We start from the raw sequence: 23,116 nt of genomic DNA on the forward strand, positions 1-23,116 counted from the left end.
GCCCTCTTCTGAAAACTTAAATTCCAAAACACTGCATCATGAATATATAATCTCATTCTTTTTCCATACTTTAACACCCAGCATTAATTCCTTCTCTCCAGATAAACAGATTTGGTGGAACATCACTTCAAACTTTACTTATTAGCATACCCAAATATCTTATTCCGTTTGCTTTTGTAGGGACCAAGGGCAGGCTGCCCCCAGATGGGCCACTTTGGCATGAAGATTCTTCTGAACTGAAGACCATCAAGACCTTACAGGCTCAAGAGAAACTTTTATCCCTCCCTTAAGTATATTGAACAAGTTAAATTGAGGGTCTTTCCCAGAATAAGCATTACTAGCGGAGGTAGAATTTTACCCCGAGTGACCCATTTGTATAGCAGGGGAAACATCATTATCAAACATTTGCTCTTCTTTTGCCCTGTGAACTGCAATTTTCTTTGAGGTCTACCTTCTCTTTAGTTCAAGGATGACAATAGATCTCATTTTAAGTGACTGTCCTTGAAATTCCATGTCTACTACTAAACCTGAATTTTCTCCTACTAATCTGTCTCATGCCAACTTGATACTTAGTCCTGCTACAAGGACTCTTGATTTTTTCTTTTATTCATCTATCATAGTCACAGAGACAGAGACAGAGGAGAGAGAGAGAGAGAGAGAGGCAGAGACACAGGCGAAGGGAGAAGGCAGGCTCCATGCAACCGGGAGCCCGACGTGGGATTCGATCCCGGGTCTCCAGGATCGAGCCCTGGACCAAAAGCAGGCGCTAAACCGCTGCGCCACCCAGGGATCCCTAAAAGGACTCTTCAAGGGGACAGGAATCCTTCCTCTGGAACACTTTCCTTCTCAATCTATTTTGCAGCTCTCTCACATTGTCTCCAGCTGTTTGCTTCTGCACCTGAGCTATTGAGTACTACTGGGGGAAATCATAGCTATAGGTATTAGTATTACTTCAACTATAGCTCAATTTTCTGAACTCCAAAATGCAGGTAATAAAAATGTCTTTCATTTGATAGTGTAAGTTTGAAAAGTATATAACCCAATTACATGAAATGTTTGGTCAGCCACCTGGCACATAGTAAGCACCTTATAAGTGTTAGCCATTATTATGAGAAACAATATTCAAAGAATAGCATTTCATAGGTAGAAAGTCTGACTATTCCACTCAACAGGTGTTTGATTCCCACCTCATAAAAATCATGCCTTTGTTTCTTTGAGAGTATGGGTGGCATAACAAGAGCACGTACTCATTCAGATGGTTTCTAAAAGAATTAAATAAGAATATGCATGTAAATAAGTACATATTAATACAGTAAAGAATTTTCATTTATAAAAGTGGCTGGAATGCTCAACAAATGTTATCTATTAATAGATTCAATTGACCTAGACTTACTATCTTGTCCCTTTTTTTTAAGATTTTATTTATTTATTCATGACAGAGCGAGACAGAGGCAGCGACACAGGCAGAGGGAGAAGCAGGCTCCATGCAGGGAGCCCGATGTGGGACTTGATCCCAGGACTCCAGGATCACGCCCTGGGCTGAAGGCAGACGCTCAACTGCTGAGCCACCCAGGGATCCCAACTATCTTGTCTTTATACATGATTAGATACTGCTACTTAGAAGGGAAGATTATTAAGAATTATAAATTCCCTGAAAGTCCCTGTTCTACCTGCAAATGCTTTTAAATGTATATTTATCTTCACCACCCCTATGCAAAGACATAAGGGAAGGAATCCTTCCCCATTTCCTTACTGAATCACCCACTCATGTATCCTCGCAATCACTAAACTACTCTTAGATTCACTAAATCAGTAACCTGTGTCCTCTTAACTTTGAAATTCTTCCTCACCACAGCATCCTCTTAGTCAATAGTGCTAACTTTAAAACTCACTAATGTTTTCCTGTTCTCCACTTATCTCAGCCCATTCTCACATATTTCTTGGAAGAATATTGAAAATTCCTTATTTTGTAGCATTAGTGTATTGCCCCTCCAGATAAGTGAAACTGCTTTAGCAAAGTAGGTCAACAATTGCCTTCAAGCTAATGAGAATATCTCAAATTTACTGAATTATTTGTGTCTTTTTTCACATTCATCTCCTTCATGAAACTGTATCACAGAAAAGAAGATACTGAAACCTAGTATGCTCTCATTAAATTCTGAGTACAAAATGTCTGTTTTTGTACATACGGTCTGCAGTCTTAAATAATTCACAGATTTTTATCCTACAATTCATGCCTCTGACACTTTAGAGATGGCCAACATCTCCATGGTCATTTGCTACCCTTGGTTTTCTTAGAATATAATCTTTCAACATTGTGACTACTGTGAGTTACATAACCAGAAACCACTCTGTAACAGGAACTTCTTAGATTCTTGCATAGAAGCAAGAATACTGGGGATCCCTGGGTGGCGCAGCGGTTTAGCGCCTGCCTTTGGCCCAGGGCGCGATCCTGGAGACCCGGGATCGAATCCCACATCAGGCTCCCGGTGCATGGAGCCTGCTTCTCCCTCTGCCTGTGTCTCTGCCTCTCTCTCTCTCTCTCTGTAACTATCATAAATAAATAAAAATAAAAAAAGAAGCAAGAATGCTGAATTTATGCTTTTTAAACCTCTGAAAATATTTCCTTCTTTCTCTAGTACCACCTGACGTTACTCAAATACTCAAATGTCTTTTGTAAACATACATTGTGATTTCTCTACCTAGAAATCTTCTTTTCCTACTTGACTGCCACTTGATTGATCTAAAATAATACCTCATAGAATAACCTGAATAGCTGTTCTCTGCAAATCTTCAAATGATGGTTTTCCATTGCGGTGTCCAGACAAAGTTACTTACTCAAGAATGATTAAATGTATGACAGCAATGACTTTGGGGACATTAAGGTCTCTGTGGACAAGATGGTAGTTAGCCATGGCTGCCTTGTAATGGGATATTATGATGTTTGGGAGGTCTCATTAGGCTTAGGAAAGCCCAGAAGTCCTCTGATTCTATACACAGGATACATAAAGATGGAGGTAAACAAGACAGGCCAGAACTATGCAGAGACATATTAACACTGGAGCATCCATAGAACACCGTGACCCTCCAGAGTTTGTTTGTGGATAAAGCTCATGTGTTCCTATATGGGCAAATACTGATATTAGGAACAGACCTACAGTACCCAGTGTCAGTGGACTATTAATCAAATGCTTAACTCATAGAGAATATTGTAAGAAGACAAGTGAAAATGAGTTAGGTGTAGACAGATAGTCTGGCAATTCCTACTGAGCCCAGGAAATAATTGTTAATAATAATTCAGTCTATTTATTATATAATATAATAATTATTAACCATAATTCAGCCTATTTCAAGATCTCCATTTTATTATTCTTTTATGTTGTTCCCTTTTACTGTGACCCAATGTGCCTTTGTGTGGTTACTATGTAATTCTTCTCACCAGGTTCATGGAGACTCATATGCACTCACCGGATGAATAGATAAAAAAAGTGATATATATATATGTTTATATATATATAATATTCTACATAATACCAGAAGAGTAGTATTATATATATATATATATATATATATATATATATAAATTTTTTTCAACGTATATATAATGGAATATTACATATATAATATTATATATATTCCATATATAAATATAATGGAATATTACTCAACCATCATAAATAATGAAATCTTGCCATATTTTAATGGTGTGAATGGAAATAGAGTGTATTATGCTAAATGAAACAAGTCAGTCAGAGAAAGACAACATGATTTCACTCATATGTGGAATTTAAGAAACAAAACAGATGAACATAGGGGAAGGGGAAAAGAGAGGGAGGAAAGCATAAGAGGCTCTTAACTGTAGAGAATAAATTGAGAGTTGATGGAGGGGAGGGGAGTGGGGAATGGGCTAAATGGATGATGAGTATTAAGGAGGGTCCTTATTGCCTTGAGCACTAGGTGTTACATGTAAGTGATGAATCACTAAATTTTACTCCTGAAACAGATATTACACTATATGATTATAAACTAGAATTTAAATAAAAACTTGAGGGATGCCTAGGTGACTCAGAGGTTGAGAAGCTGCCTTTGGCTCAGGGTGTGATCCTGGGGTCCTGGGATCGAGTTCCCTCTCAGGGTCCCCACAGGGAGCCTGCTTCTCCCTCTGCCTATGTCTCTGCCTCTCTTTCTGTGTCTTTCATGAATAAATAAATTTATAACTAAATAAATAACTAAATAAATAATTGAAGAATAAAATAGAAAAAACATATCGTATGTACTTTAGTTGCATAAAGCAGTAGTTTCTAGCCAATTTAAGTGTAAGGACTTGTTTGGGGTAAACTTTTTATCTATTCATATAAGGAATAATTTTGCTCTCAGCAATTGTATATTGAAAAAAGACATTACAAAATATAGTTGTAACTGCGTAATATTGAATTAATTGTATATTATTAATCATAGCAATGAATACTCTGAAAAATATATATATGCATGTAAAATTTTATTCAATAATCTACAAAAAGATGACTGATAAATGCTTGGACTTCTACATTGTCTGCAGTGAGTTCATGGCTCTCTGGGCAACAAAAGCCCATAGGGTGAGAATCATTGATAGGTTTTGTTTTGGTTTTTCTTTGTCCTCTTCATCTCTACCTTTCATCATCCCTCAAATCTTTTTCTACTTCTATTTAATTTTAATAAATCTGTTTTTTGTAATATATCAACTAAATAAATGTATTTATTATGAAAAAAATGTGATAACCTAATTTTATGCCCATAGCACTAACATCATTTTGAATAAATGATACATGGCTCTAGAGATTGACAGGGATTAAGATGTTCTGTGACAATTATCACTCTAACTGAAAGATATTGATCTTGATTATAATTAAATCTGAGTTTGGTGTCACATAAGTTACCATGTAACTCTACCAGGTGATGTTGCCAGCTACTAGGTGCTAGTATTTCTCTTGAAAGTAATCTAAACCATAAGCAGCTTGCTCCATATACCTCACATGGAAACATAACTTTAGCTAATGAAAACAGGTATTAAAATTTGCCTCAAAAGCCATATGAGCTAATCATATCTAAATACTTTGTGGAGTTTACCATGACAGAAAATCTTGTCTCAATTTTTAAAGCTATTCCTTTCATCAGTGTTTTTCCACAATTAGTGTTTGAGAGCTGAGAGAGAAAAGCATAGTCATCTCTCCACAAATTATTTCCTCAACTTAAATTTAAACTCACTTTTTTTTTTTTAACTCACTTTCTTAAGAAATCCTGTGGCAGGTGATGTGATGAGCACTGAGTGTTATACGCAACTAATGAATTACTGAAAACTACATCTGACACTAAGGATGTGCTATATGTGGCTAATTGAGTTTAAACTACAAAAAGAAACAAAATATCCTGTGGAGAATGATTAATCTTAAATTTATTCATCCAACATTTATTGATGTTTAGAAGTGTTTCTGTAACATTCTAAAGCCTTATTATGTTTTCTTTGTGTTCTTCCATTTTGTCATCATGGAAATACAGAACAGATTCAATTAAAAAATGAACTGTAGCGTTTATTTAATTCAAACATTTTGTCAAAATTTTGGAAAATATTTAATACACAACTTTTAAACAAAGAGTAGTTTGACAATTGTATTGTTATAAAACTAATAAATATTAGACCCTCAAAAGTACACGTTATAGAACAGTATACATATTAATAACTTTCCATCTAATCTAAATAAGAGATTTCAGTATTCACGTGTGACTTATCTCCAAAAATCTCTTGTTAACTTACATCCATATGAAAAGCAAATGCAAGTCTCTGAACAACCTCAGATTCTGATAACCATGTTTTATTTGCCAATTATATACCAAATATGGAGTTGTATTTGACCTATTATTTTAAATTTTGTGGTTATTTAATTTTAGATGACATCGAATCTATTTTAATATTTATTGACCATTTCAAACTACTGACAACTGAATTTTTTTTTACAACTTAAATTCTATATCTTGTTTTTATAGGTTTATGCTGTCTTTTGTCATATTGATGTGTAAGTATGTTTTGCCTGAGTAAACTAATTTTGGCATGTGTTGAATTGCAAATAGTTTGAGTTTTTATTTCTCACTGTTTTTATGTATCCTTATATATGTATGTGTGTCTGTGTCAAAGCATTGATTTTCATTTTATGAACTCTCATTTCCTGTCCTTATCTGTAAGGATAAGCTGTAGCTTATTCAAAAGATCTCTTTTAAAAGAACAGTTGTTCCTGAATTTTACAGTTTCATTTTTTTGTGTATGATATGGTATAAGTACAAATGAGTTTGTAGCATAGTAATACTTATATTTGGGTTAAGAAATTAGGTATAGGGCAGAGAGATAGATTAAATAGGCGATGGGTATGGTGTGGTGAGCATGAAGTGCTGTATGTGAGTGACAAATTACTAAATTCTACACCTGAAACTCATGTTGCACAGTATTTTAGCTAACTGGAATTTAAATACAAACTTGAAATAAAAAGAAATTAGGTATAGATTTATCTTTGAGTCTGCTACATGGCTATTACATAATCCATATTTTCTTTAAAAAATTAAATGGCACTAAAATTCATTAAATTTATTCCTTAATTTTTCTATGTATCTAGTGTTACTTCTGTACTTCATATTCTGTTATTTTGAGATATGTGGGTGTGAAATCATGACCTGAGACCACAACCTGAGCTGAAATCAAGAGTTGGATACAACCAACTGAGCCACCCAGGAACCCCTTGAAATGTATTTTTAAATTGTTTTATTTCTCTGATTTTTAATATTTCCTAAGAAACTATAAAAATTTTATAAATTAAGAATATTGTTATTTGTGTAGTCACATTGAAACTACAGGAATGTTTTAGGAGAACAGATACAGTTACACAGAGTAAAGAATATATTTCTATTTCAGGTGTATGCCCTTACACTCTCTAACAAAGTGTTAATGATTTCTTTTTATTTCTTTTTTCTTTTCTTTCTTTCTTTCTTTCTTTCTTTCTTTCTTTCTTTCTTTCTTTTTCTTTCTTCTTTCTTTTTTTTTTTTTTTTTTAGAGAGAGAGAGAGAGCAAGCATCAATGGAGGAGGGGGAGAGAGAGACAGAGAATCTTAAGCAGGGGGGTTAATCTCAGGACTATGAGATCCTGACTTGAGCCAAAATTAAGAGTCGCTTAATCCACTGAGTCACCCAGGTGGCCCTAAGGGTGTGAATGATTTCTACGTGTGATTATGTACATTATATCTTCAGGTTCTGTATATGTGAATAGGATTTGTCATTCAATTATGCTTTCTAATGGTATTTTTGAATGTAAATATAACACTTATTTTTAGAATGTGCTAATCGCTGAGAGCTTATAATTTTTTGAGCGATTTATTTATTTTAGAGAGAGAGAGAACGTTTATAGTGGGGGATAAGGGGAGGAGCAGAGGGAAAGGGACAAGCAGACTCCATGCTTAGCACATGACCCAATGCTGGCTGATCACAGGACACTGAGATCATGACCTGAGCTGAAACCAAGAGTCGACACTCACTCTGCTGAGCCACCCAGGTGCCCTGAATGCTTGTGATTTTAACAAATTTTTAGAAAAAATATTGGGTATCACATTTAGAGTAAATTTGAATTCTATAAGAACATTACCTTCTTCCATCTCATATGAACATTTTAATTCGTTTCTTAATTCATTTCATGGATTAATATAGAAATAACATTAAATTATCATCCTATAGTGAAAAATCTTGACTTTTCCCTACCTTAAAAAAAATTACAACAAAGAAAATCTATGAAAAATCTGTTTGATTGTTTGTTTGTTTTACAAAATTGCTGTTTTAAACTCCATCTCTTTGAGTATAAGTTGAGTGGAATAAATTACTTCTTTTTGTTTTTTAATTTATTTATGATAGTCACAGAGAGAGAGAGAGAGAGAGAGAGAGGCAGAGACACAGGCAGAGGGAGAAGCAGGCTCCATGCACAGGGAGCCCGACTTGGGATTCGATCCCACGTCTCCAGGATCGCGCCCTGGGCCAAAGACAGGCGCTAAACCGCTGCGCCACCCAGGGATCCCAAATTACTTCTTAATTAGATACGGATTGTTGATTCTTTTTGGTTCATAAATTAAATAGGCATGAATAATCAATTGTATGTTTTAAACCAGATTCATTTACAGTATAGCTTCATTTGCATTATGGAAATTATTTCCAAGTTTTCAATCATTTGACAATTTTTCCTTATTTTCAATTTTTTGTAAACTCTTACATGTGATACACATTTAGATGCATTTTAATGCAAAGCAGGAAAAAGGGCCAATATGATATTGTAAAACCAATGCCATACTACTTTTGAAGATTGGAAGTTATTTTTACCACAAAATTAATGAGTTGCTCAAATCTTGTTTCCAAAATATAAATAAGGACTCCAAAGGAATCTAATAAGGAAAACACATTTTCCCTAGTTAGAGTTCTTCATCCATTCTTCTATCTCTATTTTATACATTTTTCTAAAAGATTAACACTTAAGACCTATGAATTTATACATTTACATACTTGCTATCAGTCAGATGATCATATATATATATGTGTATATATATATATACATATATATATATCTCCGTGTGTCTTAATGTATTTTAGTTGTATGCGAAAAGATAAATGCCTCTTCATAAATGCATGCTATGAAGATTGAATCATGAATTTAATGATTCAGTTCTCCAATAATAGAAGAGGAAAAAAGACGATGGGTTAGAGTATTTGGAGAAATCCTTTAAGGATGAAATGCTTAACAAGTTTGCTCTCAGAAGCTTATGGACAGAGTTCCACAAAGCAATAAAGATCAGCTCTGTCTAATAGCACTCTCTGATAGCATATGCATGGGTATTTTTCCTAATTTGGTAAAGAGGATGAGAATGAAGATGAGTTGCTGCTAGAGATGAAAAAAGGTAACAGTATCTTTTCTCTTGAAGATGTTCACGAATAGCAATTCCACATGGTTTTTAGTACAGACTAGGCTTTATTACGTTCCCAAATGGCTAGTTATCTGACCTCATGTTAATTATTAGGTAGACATGGTGAGAAACGCCACTACAGAAGAAAAGTCTTGCCTTGTTGATATTTATCAAATCCAGAAAAGATTAAAATAAAAAAGATTCCGTAAAGCATATTAGTGAAACATTTATTCTACACGGTAAAGACATCAATTTCTGTGAGACTCAAATTAAGATTGTCATTTTAGCACTCATTTTGAGGTATGTAAAATGAAGAAAGATTGTTCTTTAGAGAAGCAGACAACAGAATTGTCTGTTGACAAATTAACCAGAAGAGAAGGGTGATGTTGCTTGACTCTCAAACTGCTAACCAGTCTGAAAACATCACTTAAGATTAGCAACCAGTTGTAATGTCTATATCGAGTAAGGTAACCATACCAAGTGGTGACAAAATTGTGCCTCCAGTGATAAATGGGTACTATGTGTTTGGATGACTTCTTTATAGATATTCCTTGTAAGTTAAACTTCTCTGGACAATTGTGAATATTATTTTTTTCTAGTCAGAAGTGATAATGCCATGTTATGAAGGACTCTACTATCAGAACTTCAAACTTGGGTTTGATTATTATTTTTGATACTTAGAAATCTTTCATGTAATGGGCATATCCTGTAAGTCTTCATTTTCAGTCACCTTATTTTTAACGTCTTTAAATAAATATATTCCTTCCCTGTCCTTGCCTGAAGTTTTCTACAGGTAAGCCCCTGTGTCTATGTAATCGAAAGTGTTTTACTCCTTTTTCATGGAAAACCACTTCTGAATCCTGCCACGGATTTGTTGGGTTTTGACACTGTAGATGATGGGGTTCATCAAGGGTGGGAAGATGATATAGATGTTGCCCATGAGGACATGGACCATAGGAGAGAGGTGTTTCCCAAAACGATGCACCATAGTCAGACCGATTATTGGGATATAGAAAACCATGACAGCACAGATATGGGAGACACAGGTCTGCAAGGACTTAAGCCGCTCCTCCCGGGATGCAATAGCCAAGACAGAATGCAGGATCAGAATGTAGGATACAATAATTAGCATGGAATCAAACAAAAGTGTGCAAATCACCAGAGCCAAGGCATAGAAACTGTTAAAGCGAATGTCAGAACATGCTAGTCTTAGTAAGTCTTGGTGAAGGCAAAAAGAGTGCGAGAGGATGTGGGAATGGCAATAGTGGAAAAACTTTAGGCGGATTATGGGAGCCATAATGAACACAAAACTCCTAACTAAAATTCCCAGCCCAATCTTGGTAATCCTGGCACTGGTTAGTATGGACGTATACCTCAGAGGGTTACAGATCGCTGTAAAGCGATCCAAAGCCATGGCGAGAAGGACTCCAGACTCTGTGAGGGACAGACCATGGATGAAATAAGTTTGAGCAATGCAGGCATCCAGGCTGACTTCCTGGCTAAGTCCCCACAGGATGCCCAGCACCGTGTGCACCGTGGACAGCCCCATGCACAGGTCAGTGAGGGCCAGCGTGGCCAGGAAGTAGAACATGGGCTGGTGCAGGCTCGGCTCAGTCCGGATCACATGCAGCACCAGGCAGTTCCCAGACAGTACCATAGCATAGATACGGGAGAAAGGGATGGACAGCCAGGGATATTCCTGTTCCAGGCCAGGGAAGCCTGTTAGTAGAAAGGTGGAGGAATTGGTGTCATAAGCAGGAAAAGCAGGCATGGATCATTTGCTGTATTTTTCCAACGAGTCAGCACTTGTGTCCATTTGGTAGAGCGCTTTCATTCAAATTATTTTCTCATAGAGGACCAATCTGAGCAAAAATGATATGGGTATGTAATACAGAATTCTTTACATTAAAAAGTCACACTTACTGTTGTTCACACCTGTTATCCAAGTACATCTCCACACTTAGGAATCTTGTTGTGTGTCTACCTAATAAAACATCGAGGGTAGACCAAGGAAAGTGATCTAAAATAGATTTCGTCTTTCTCGAGCAACTAGAGATTATGATAAATTTTGACTTTCCAGATGTCTGTTAATTTTTCGGAGTATTTGCAAAAAACAGTTACCCTTCACCTTTGGGCGCGGTTCAGTCTGTCTCTTCATGCATCCGGTGATTCAATCTGTCTTTTTTATCTGGCAATCACTGCTCGAGTCTCAACTCAACAACAAAAGCTCAAAGATATATTTGTTTCTCTGCTCTCGAGAAAGTAGATCATATCTTTGTAAGTACTTGCATCAAGAGAGAACTAGACGACTGTGATGTATAACGTCAGGAAGGAGATGGGTATAAATGGACCCCATGTCCCTAGAGATAGTCTGTTCACATTTTAAAATGAATGGTCAAAACAGCTATTACCTGACTACCATCTGGAATTATCCATAGGGAGTGCATTTGTTCTTTTTAACAAGCACATATTCCGTTTGATGTTCTAACTGTTCCAGGAGTTGAAAACCTATTAGAGAAAATAACATAACACTATATGTTAGTTATAATTCAATTATAAAATAGGTAATACCACACAAACCCTAAGTAACTGGTGCTATTGTGAGCCCCGCTTTATAAATGACTAAATTGAGTTCAAGAGAGAGTAAGCAGCTGGCTAGAGTTGCCCAGCGAGTAAGTGAAGCTGTGAATCCTTGCAGGCCGACTCCAAGGCATATGCTCTTAAGGGCTCATCTGTCTTCAGTTTCGCTGCTATCACCTTTCAGAGGCTGTTGCTTCCCTAGCATGAAGATTCAAAGGTTTCAGGGGTTTTCTCTAATCTTTAAGATTACATTAAACCTATCTCATGTATCAGTTCTCCTTGCTTTCAACAGGATCATCAGTGAGCTTAAGATCCTCTATCATACTCCCTTCTTTCACAAACTAGGCCTTCAGCCACCACAAGGTACATACTCTTTGTTTCTTCTGTTGTTCTGGAGACTTTCCAGGGTTTGTGAGTAACTGCTTTTCATCGATCACAAACTTTCTCAATTAGAGTTTCTCTCTCCTTCCCGCCAGCTTTATTCAAGTAGAATAGACTCATAACACTGTGTCAATTTGAGGTGTACATGTTGATTTTATAATTTACCTCTTTCAAAAGAATTACTGCCATAACATTAGCTAACTCATTCATCCTGTCAAATAATTACCATTGTTTTTTAGAGTGAGAACATGTAAGGTGTATTCCCTTAGCAACTTTCACATATATGATACAGTACCATTAACTATAATCACCATGTTCCACATTAATCCCCAGAAATTGTTAATCTTTTAACTGGAAGTTTGTGCCCTTTGGCAAATATCTCCCAACTTCCCTCATTCCCCAGCTCCTGGGAAAAACCACTCTACTTTGATTCTGAGTTTGGCTCCATTGGATTCCACATATAGGGGGTATTATGCAATATTTATCTTTCTCTGTCTGACTTATTTCATTTAACATCATGTTTTCAAGCTTTATCAAAATTGTTAAAATGCCGGATTTTCTTCTTTTTCATGGCTGAATATTTTTTATTGATTATTAATATTTATTTAATCATTTATTATATTATTTTATTAAATATATATTCAATATATATTACATCTTCTTTATTCACTCATCTATAGACAGATACTTAGGTTGTTTCCATATTGGGGATACTGATGCCATGAACAAGGGAGTGCAGATATTGAAAACTGTCCAGTTAAATTTATTTTTAAGTTTTTCATTGTTTTTATGCTATTATAAGCAGTTTGAATTCCTTCTTCCTTTTTCAGATGTTTTGCTTTTAGTGTATAGAAATGAAACTGTTTTCTGTATCCTGATTTATACCCTGCAACTTTACTGAATCTTTTAGTTAACTCTAGCAGGTTTTTTTGTTTTGTTTTGTTTTGTTTTGTTTTGTTTTTTGTGGAATGGTCAGGATTTTCTAGATATAAGATCATATCTGCAAACAAAGACAATTTTACTTTGTCTTTTTTTGTTGAGATGCCCTTTTTCCTTTTTGCTACCTGATTGCTACAGTTTCTGACTTCCTCTTACGTGGAGTAAAAGTGGGGAGACTGGGCAAACTTGTCTTATTTCTGATCTTAGAAGATATCGCAACCTTTCACCATTGAATATGATATTGGCCACGAGTTTGTCATATATGGCCCTTCTTATGTTGAGGTATGCTTTTTATTAAGATTTTATTTATTTTTCATGAGAGACAGAGAGAAAGAGAGAGGCAGAGGCAGAGGGAGAAGCAGGCTTCATGCAGGGAACCTGACTTGGAACTTGATCCTGGGACTACAGGATCACATCCTGGACTGAAGGCAGCGCTAAACCGCTGAACCACCCGGGCTGCCAGAGGTATGCTTCTTTTATACTCAGTTTGTTGAATTTTTGTCATGAGAGGATGATGTATTTTGTCAAGTGCTTTTTAGCATGTATTGAGTTAATCATAGGATTTTGTCTTTTATTCTATTAATGTGGTGAATCACATGTATTGATCTGCATATGTTGACTTATCCTTGCATCTCAGGGATAAATCCCACCGAATCACAATATTTAATCTTTTTAATATACTGTTGTTACTTTGTGTGTTTACTGTGCTAATATTTGTCAAGAATTTTTGCATCTATGTTCATCAGGAATATGGGTCTATACTTTTCTTTTCTTGTCGTGTACTTATCTGGCTTTGGTACTGAGGTTATGCTGGCCTTGTAAAATGAGTTTGGAAGTATTACTTCCTCTTCAATTTTTTGAAAGAGTTTAAGAAGAATTGGCATTAATTTCTCTAAATATTTAATAGAATTCACCAGTGAAACCTCTGATCCTAGGCTTTTAAGTGCGCAATGGATTACTGACTAAAATTCTTTACCTATAATTGGTCTGTTCAAATTTTCTATTTCCTCATGATTCAGTCTTTGTAAGTTTTATGTTTGGGGGAATTTATCCATTTGTTCTAGGTTATCCAGTTTGTTGATGTATAAAATTTGTCTCGTGATTTTTTGTGTTTCTATGGTATCAGTGGTAAATTTCATCTCTCATCTCTGATTTTACATACTGGAGTCTTTGTCTTATTTTTCATAGTCTAGCTAAAGGTTAGTAAATTCTTTCATCTTTTTAAAAAAAACAACTTAGTTTCATTGATCATTTCTACATTTTTTCATCTTCATTTCATTTATTTCTGCTATCATCTTTGTTCTTTTTCTCTTTCTGCCAGCTTTGGACTTAGTTTATAAAAGTTTTTGGGACAATGTTAAACGACATAGCTAAGTGATCCTGGGGAAGTTTCTAGTACTTATCTCTAACCAAGTGTCATCCCAGAGCAATCCAATGTTTGCCACTTATGCAGCTTTAGGTATTCGAAGTAAAACTGAACGAGTGAAACAAGCTTTAATGTTTTCTTTAACCTACTACATCTAAAATACTATGTCAACATGTGGCAAATATAAACATTTTTGGGGAGACAGATTAAATCATCCTTTCCACACTAAGTCTTTGACCTAGTATGTATTTTGTACTTACATAACATCTCAAATGGGACTAGCCACATTCCAAGTACTCAATAGTCCCTGGTGGTTCATGGATAACTTCTTAAAGAATGCCACCCTAAACTCAGTTTCTTCATCTCTACCATGGAAACAATAACAATTTACTTTAATTGTTTTCTTTGTGTATTTCACAATCCAAGTTATTTACAAATTCATCTAAATAAATTGTCAGGACAATCCAATGAAATAATGATATTACCCCATCTTAGATGAAAAAACTAATGTAAGGTTAAGTATCTTGCCTAAGTACATAGTACTCACAGGTGTTGGGGAAGGGTTTACCAACCAGAAAGTTAGACTTTATAAGCACATTCTTTATTAAAAGAAAAGATGTGACCGTTTAGTAATTCTAATTCTAATTAGAAGTACCTTAATTGGGGATCTCTGGGTGGCGCAGGGGTTTAGCACCTGCCTTTGGCCCAGGGCGCGATCCTGGAGACCCGGGATCAAATCCCACGTCGGGCTCCCGGTGCATGGAGCCTGCTTCTCCCTCTGCCTATGTCTCTGCCTCTCTCTCTCTCTCTCTCTCTCTCTGTGACTATCATAAGTAAATAAAAAACTTTTCAAAAAAGAAGTACTATAATCCTGAGAATTAAATAATGCCAAGATTCCTAGTCCTCAGTAAGTGCTAAAAAATAGTGCTTAGTAATATTATTGTTTTAAAAATGGAGACAACATTCAAGGAGCTTATAAGGAATCAAGCTTATACAAAACTGCGATGGCTTATAAATAATGTTTTCTTGGCCAGCACGTGAGCTCTTTGAGTACTAAAGCCAGGGTTTAAAAAAAGCGTGAAAAGTTTTACTGATATGGAGAAAAATAAAATCAAAACTTATGTTAATAACAATAACCTGTTTTATATAGGCTATATCTGCTGCCCTTCAAAAATATTTAAGACCACTTAGGGAGAAAGGAAGCTGCAGGATGTTTCTTAATCTGTCTGTCCAAAGTTTATTTTCAAATCTCCTTAGATGAAGAAATTATTTTTAAATATTTACACTTGTAAGAATATTCAGAATTTGGTAGACTGGAGCATGTGCTGTGCAGATGCTGTCCTCACTCCCAAAGGAACACAGCCCCCTGCATGTCACATCACTTACTCTCAGCACTTCCCAGGTTTTACTCCAGTGACTCTCAGATCTACATAAGCCTTACTTCCCCTAGAATCTCAATACAACCAGAACAAAGGAAGAAACCAGATCCATTTACAAGATTGTCAAGACCATCTCCACCACAACAATTGTTCTTTTTTTCTTTTTAAAAGGATTTTATGTATTTATTCATGAGAGATACACAGAGAGAGGCAGAGACATAGGCAGAGCCACCCACAGGGAGACCCACAGGGGACTAGATCTTTGAATTTTAGGATCACACCTTGAGCCAAAGGCAGACTCTCAACCTCTGAGGCACCCAGGTGTCCCTGTTGTTCTTTATCAAGTCCATAAAGTGAACGTGTAAAAACAGACAACAATGTCTCAGAAATGAATCCTACAAGTTAATGATCATCTTATGGAAGAAGCAGAGTTTAATCTTCCAATCCATGCCAGTGATTAGCAATTGGCTCCAGTCCAGGGAATCCTGTAAGTAGTAACTAATCCCTTACCACGGTATAGGGGCAAGAACTCAAATGTGTCTTCTTTCTCTACTTGGTATACGTAAACTTCACAATCATACTTTCACAAGCCAGAAATCATATTTCTTCTGTTATTTGTAGTATGAAGCATTGAATTAGGAAGTGACAGTGAAATTGTGGATATGGACACAGAAACCTTTGATATAGACCTAATAACAAAGGGCTTCACATGCAGGCATAAAGTAGTCAGTTTCATAGCAAATGCAGTTTCTGAAAAAATACAAGCATTGGACTTATATGTAATGAGCCATGGTGCTAAATCCAGTCATTCTTTCATAGCTGTCACTTCAAAATTTCTACTAAGACAATGGGAAACACAGGATTCTAAATGAACAGTAAACTATATTGTTTTCCTGAGAGGTTTCTGTCTTTATAGATCCATGTCTGTTCAATCTGATTCCAAAGTCAGTAACTTCACCTTTCTACTTACGGGATTCCCTGGACTGGAGCAAGAATATCCCTGGCTGTCCATCCCTTTCTCCCGTATCTATGCTATGGTACTGTCTGGGAACTGCCTGGTGCTGCATGTGATCCGGACTGAGCCGAGCCTGCACCAGCCCATGTTCTACTTCCTGGCCATGCTGGCCCTCACTGACCTGTGCATGGGGCTGTCCACGGTGCACACGGTGCTGGGCGTCCTGTGGGGGCTCAGCCAGGAGATTTGGATGCCTGCATTGCCTAAAACTTCTTTATTCATGGTCTGTCATGCATGGAGTCTGGAGTCCTTTTGCCATGGTCTTTGTTCGCTTTTTCAATGAAGAGATGCCTAGGGGTCTCAGCGGTTGAGCATCTGCCTTTGGCTCAGGGCAGGATCCTGGAGTCCTGGAATCAAGTCCCACATCGCGCTTCCTGCATGAAGCCTGCTCTCCTCCCTCTGCCTATGTCTCTGCCTCTCTCTCTGTCACTCTCATGAAAAATAAATAAAATCTTAAAAATAAAAGAAAATAAAAGACCAGTGCTCTAGCACTTTGTCATATGAGATGACCATTTACGCAGATACGTCCATATCCAGGCCTAAAGGATGCCTTCATCACAGGATAGATCGCTCAAATCTATGCATTTATCAAACTCCTTTCTGGTTAATTTGAGTTTAACATATGGACCAATTTTTTTAGATCCAAAGCGTTACTGTTATAAATCTTTGTGTCTATACATCTTTCTTTTCCAACTAGATGTAAACTGCTTTGAAGTTAGAGAAAGATTTGATTAGTCTATGGCTCGTCAATGCTGTAGAACCTGATGATGTAATTTTCATAGAAATTTCCCAGCTCTCTGGTCATGAGTCCTGTTGATGCTGCACATCACTATAGTTTGCCATAAAATCTTAACTCCTAAATCCCCAACCTCACAGTATCTTCAAACAATGTAACAAATCATCTAGGACTAATCTTTCTAATCCTGAAAACTAATAAGCTGAATTTTACATCTTTCTCTGAGAACTTAAGGAAGATACCACCTTGCAAATTCTGGATTACATTTAGGAATATTTTTTTTAATGCACTCTTACAATATCTCATCTAAATATTTTTACAAAATTTTATATTGTTTTCACTTACAGAAAATGATGTCCGAATGCAATGATTAACTGAACATATCATCCTAAGTTTAATTTTCTCAAAATTCAGCATCATACTCTGGGAGGGTAACTGATTATAGAATAAATGGGTCTTTACTACGTAATACATTGGCGGATTCGTGATTACATTGATTACCTGCAGGATGCATAGTTTTAATAGGGAAAATTATTTAAACTGTTTTTCATATTTTACTTATTGGTCGTTTAATATGATAGCAAAGGAAACAAATAAAGATATTAAGGGGTATTCTGTTACAGTTATAGGTCTAAAGGGAAGTATAATTGTTACTCACAAAATAGAGGAATGTCATGTTCATTAGAAAAGCCATCCTGAGTAAAATTATGGCAGCATTTAAGAGCATCTTAACTTTGGGGGAAAACCAAGTATACCCTCTTAACCAATATCCTTTTAACTGAAAAAAGGAGATTCCTAGATGTCCAAGATACACTACTGACATATGTCTTATACTCTGTTCTTTCCTATACCAATACATTGTATTTCCTTCAGTTGAATTCTACACTTATCAAGAGTTATATAATACATACTTTTGACAATTTAAGAGTTAGGTAAATAGGGTGTATAATGTTAAATTATGTAAAAATAAATGGGATTGCATGATAAATAGCCGATTTTATATCCATGAAAGCAATATTTAATATTTTGAAAGCCTTGAATACAGCATAACATTAGTTTTTAGTATTTCCATTGAATTTACTTACAAAATATTAATGTAAATAATTGAGGAGAATTTAATATGCTCCAAAAGGAGTGTCCTTAAATATGTCTTTAATATCTTATTGCACTATCAGGAAAGTGAGACAAAAATTTTTGGAAAGTGCTTTTTTGGGTATGGTTAATGAGAGAAAAACATACCTAGAAATATAAAAGTATTTTAGGAATAAGTTTTGTCTGGTCTTATATTTAAAAATGGTAAATTATTACAATTCTGTCTCAATTAAAATACATTTTGTGATTTCCATATATGACTTTTTGAAGATTACCTAGATTTGTAAAAGCGTATCGTAATATAGAAATTGCTGAAACCTTTGTGGAAATGTTAAATCAGAGTGTTAAGTATAAAGCCAAAAGGTAAGAAGTGTCCAGTGATGAAAAAGTTTGAGTTTCACACACATATTAGCTATCATTTATTTAGTGCTTTATTCCCTGCATATTGTGCTATATGTCCTTTCTTATGGCATTGTTTTAATAATTCCCCATATTATTGCTTCCATACAGGAAGGAAATGTCACCACAGATTTAAGTAATGTGTTCAATGTCATGCAAAACGGAGAGAGATCTAGACTTAACACCAGTTTGAAAAAATTTACAAATTTATCTTTATCATATCTTCCCTTAATAATAAAATAGATTATGTTCACACCGTTATAGGAGAAATTCCAATCTCAGACTTTTCTTCCTGCATTCATCACTTAATTCCAAAGCTGCTCTTCTTCTTCCTCCAGTGACATAACTCTGATCAGATAATTAAATGGAAATATGTGATCCACACATTTGGAGCACTGTCTTCAGTTTACATTAATACTATGGACACTGGGAAATAGTAAGTGTGTGTATATATATATATATATATATATATATATATATATATACTGTATATATATGTATAAACTAAAAGGTATATATGCACATATGCATATTTGTATAATGTGCATACATGACATAATCCATAAAGTATGTACATATATGTCATATATATATAATCTATTTAATCAGGGCAGCCGCGGTGGCGCAGCAGTTTGGCACCGCCTGCAGCCTGGGGTGTGATCCTGGAGACCCGGGATCCAGTCCCACGTCGGGCTCCCTGCATGGAGCCTGCTTCTCTCCCTCTTCCTCCGCCTGTGTCTCTGTCTCTCGCTCTGTGTTAATAAATAAAAATAAAAATAAATCTAAATGATAATAATAATAATAATAATAATAATAATAATCAGACTTATGCAGGAAAGATCCTGACTCTCTCATGAAGACTTCTGTCACTTTTCCTGACCTGAAGATCTTTTGGTTCTCTGTATATATGTGAAGTTCTTTGGTGAGCTCATATAATTGCAGAAAGTTAAGGCAAGGACTCAGGGCCTAGGGCTTCAAGATTAAGTAAGCCTATGCTATCACTTTACAAATATGAGAAGTAAGACCTAAATAAATCATTAAAAATGGTCATGAGTAACAGGAGGTATAATTATCCAAGTCTGAACTAGAAATGGCTCTGATTATTCTGTATGCCCCCTCCTGTCTCAGACTGGGAAGGCTGAAGGAGAAGTGTGAATTCCTTATCTATTCAAAGATTAATTCTAATGAGAAAGAGTTATAACTGCAGAGTTCCTAACTTTATGGTTTGGTTGATTTTGTAATGATAGCAATAATGACAAAAATAGCAATACATTTATGAGGAAATCTTCCTTCAGAAACCACAAAGTACTCTCTCCAAGTCAACAACTCTTTTCCTGTTTAAAACAAGATCTACATCAATTATACTTTAATACTACAGAATATGCTAGATAAAATAGTAAATACATGGGTTACTAGGATAGATGAGTGAATTAGGTGGCCCACACTTCATTTCAATTCAGGTCATGATCTCAAGGCCATGAGATCAAGCCCCCCACTGGGGCTCCATGCTCTGTGCGGAATATGCTCCAGATTCTCTCTCCCTCTCCCTCTTCTCCTTTCCCCACTTGTAATGTACTTGCTCCCTCTCTCATAAATAAATAAATAAATAAATAAATAAATAAATAAATAAATAAATAAATAAAAAATTTGAAGATAAAATAAAATAATAAATACATGTACTGGAGGCAGTGCAGGAATCAGGAACCAGTTTAATTCCATTTTGTTAAAATAATAGTTTCTGATACAATAACAATAAGATGCTTCTATCATCTAATTCAGATTAAAGTTTGAGTAGCTGATTCTGGATAGTCAGAGTTGCCTGTTGTTAGTTCACTAAAATTGACCATGACTAGGGTGTTTCTCAAGTTAAAGGACAATTATAAGCAAAAAAAATCCACGCCTTCAAGTAGATAGTGCAACATGATCAGCCATTGTTGGAAAGACTATTTCTATTTCTCATTTTCAACTTAATGAGTGGATATAAATGTCTGACTATATTGAAAATGTTGTCCTGGAATCAGGTGTGACTTCTTTCCACCATTGATATATTTAATTTTAGAATCCATTTAAAGCCTTTATGTCATAGGATGGCATTTCTCACCCTGTTTGTTACTAACTTCAAGGACTACCAAAGAATGAGATTTCTTCTGTAAAAATTTTGTGGGGCAGGAACAGAAATAGCTACGATTCAGCGAGTAGAGGCAAAAGAGTTTGGGAGTTTTTTTTTTTTTTTATATCCCATCTTTATACTAAAACAATAAATTAAAAAGCAGATACATTTAATTGTCTTGACCACAGGGAACATATGTGATCCCTTCTTCAGTGCTCAGGAGAATTGCATCATAGTCGTGCCCGGGGCTAAAATTATATTTCACTGGAAGTGATTTTTTTAAATAACTACACTGTTTATAACAATGCCACATGAGTAGGTGAGTGCACATAAGAAGACTGAAGAATTAAACTTGTGAGTATGTGCTCTTCATAGGTGTCTCTGAAATCTAGATGGAGAAATATTTAGAAAGGATGCAAAGGGAGTGTGGGGGAACTGCACCTCATAATTCTGCATAAGAAGTCACTCTGAGCAGAAAGCCTTAAAGGGAATATAAGACTTCAGTTGTCAGATTTGACCCAAGATATAAGTTCTTGGAAGAACATTTTTCACCTTCTTTCTTCTCTTATCCAAAGTGAATGTCTCCAGATCTTTCATTAAAAAGTAGGTTTGTGTCCTGACTCGTGTATATGTAAAGATAATGTAGGAATGCAAACAAGAAAGCTTACACATCATGAAACTAAAATTCCTAATGTTTTTCTTACACTGATTCTTTGTATTTTCTTGTTTTCAAGATTTTATTTATTTCTTCATGAGAGACACAGAGAGAGGGAGAGAGGCAGAGACAAAGGCAGAGGGAGAAAGAAGCAGGCTCCATGCAGGGAGTCCAATGTGGGACTGGATCCAGAGACTCCAGGATCATGCCCTGGACCCAAGGCGGTGCTAAACCGCTGAACCCCCCAGTGTTCCGGATTCTTTGTGTTGAAATCAAACAAGCAAGGGGACAGTTTGTGTCGATAGCCTCTTACATCTACAACCTGTCTGCTGCTTTTTGGGGCAGAATGAGCTTTGCAAGAGCAAGGGTCCAAAGAACCAGCAATTGCCTAGGAGTCATTTCTATCAACATCTGCCATTATAAATGAGAAAAATAAAGCTAATGCTTGATATTTATGTTGCAGATCAACAACATTATTAAGTTGAAAACGTGCGATCTGAATGCATGCTCCAGGCTAAGCACAGGGCCAGATGTCCTGTTGGGGGAATTGAGCTGCAACCTAAAGGAGTCAACAAGAGTGTAGCCTCATTGTTTGCTGCAGGCAAATTCTGCAGATGTCATGTGTGTTTGCTCAGCCCCTGGCACAGGGGAAATATCAGGAAAAGCACTCAGATCGAACTTAACTGAATTCCTTTGGTATTACTATTGTACCAACGAGAAGGAAAAGCTTCAAAGTGAATGTGAGAATGTCACAGTTATGTGATGTGCAAGCAATGTTTAAACTGGAACAGATACTAACATTCTCCCAGAGGAATGAATGACAGTAAACAGGAAACTGGGCTGTGCATTGACATCCAAGGGTGGGTTTTAGAGGAGCAGGTATTTGGAAGAGAAAGGAAATGGTTTAAGGGTTGGGTTAGGGGTGTGATACAATGCCACACTTTGATTAAAGAGGACAGTTCCACAAAATTTGTATTTTCTAATTGAGCATTGCCTGGTTCAGGACAATTTTAATCTCTTTTGTCCTGGCTGTATTAAAGTCAGTTGTGTGTTCCATGCATTTTATTCCACCCATCCAACCAAAAACCAATGAGACTTTATGCAAGGAATATAATAATTGTAATACGAAATATATGAAAAATATTTCTCATCAATAATCATAGCATTGAATTTCATTGAATAAAGAAATTTTTTATATCTTCCGTGATATTTTAAATACTTGTGTTGGTATTATCAGATTTATTTTACTAAAATTATCTTGTTTAGAATTCATAATTACCATGTATTCTTTGAAACAATATTATTTATTGAGCAGATATGGATATGAGAAAATTTTCCAAGAGAAATTCAACAAGGTATAACTTCATTTTAGGCCATTATTCTATCAAGCACTATTTTCTGTACATAATATACAAAATGTTTATCTGAATTTCAGTAAGAACATTTATCCTTGCATCAAGTTTTAGTCAAATCTGTCTAATTTCCCGTTTACCATCATCAATT

At 35.7% G+C, this 23,116-nt stretch overlaps 1 protein-coding gene across 1 annotated transcript; it reads right to left on the reverse strand.

Annotated features, from left to right (window-relative positions):
- Nucleotides 1-9,787: 9,787 nt before the first annotated feature.
- Nucleotides 9,788-10,732, reverse strand: LOC119864937 (olfactory receptor 51V1-like). Its single transcript, XM_038569359.1, has one exon. It carries the CDS (start codon nucleotides 10,730-10,732, stop codon nucleotides 9,788-9,790), a length of 945 nt encoding a protein of 314 aa, XP_038425287.1.
- Nucleotides 10,733-23,116: the final 12,384 nt, after the last annotated feature.

This window comes from Canis lupus, chromosome 21 (genome assembly GCF_011100685.1).
Source record: "Canis lupus familiaris isolate Mischka breed German Shepherd chromosome 21, alternate assembly UU_Cfam_GSD_1.0, whole genome shotgun sequence".
In the NCBI taxonomy this organism is placed as follows: Eukaryota; Metazoa; Chordata; class Mammalia; order Carnivora; family Canidae; genus Canis; species Canis lupus.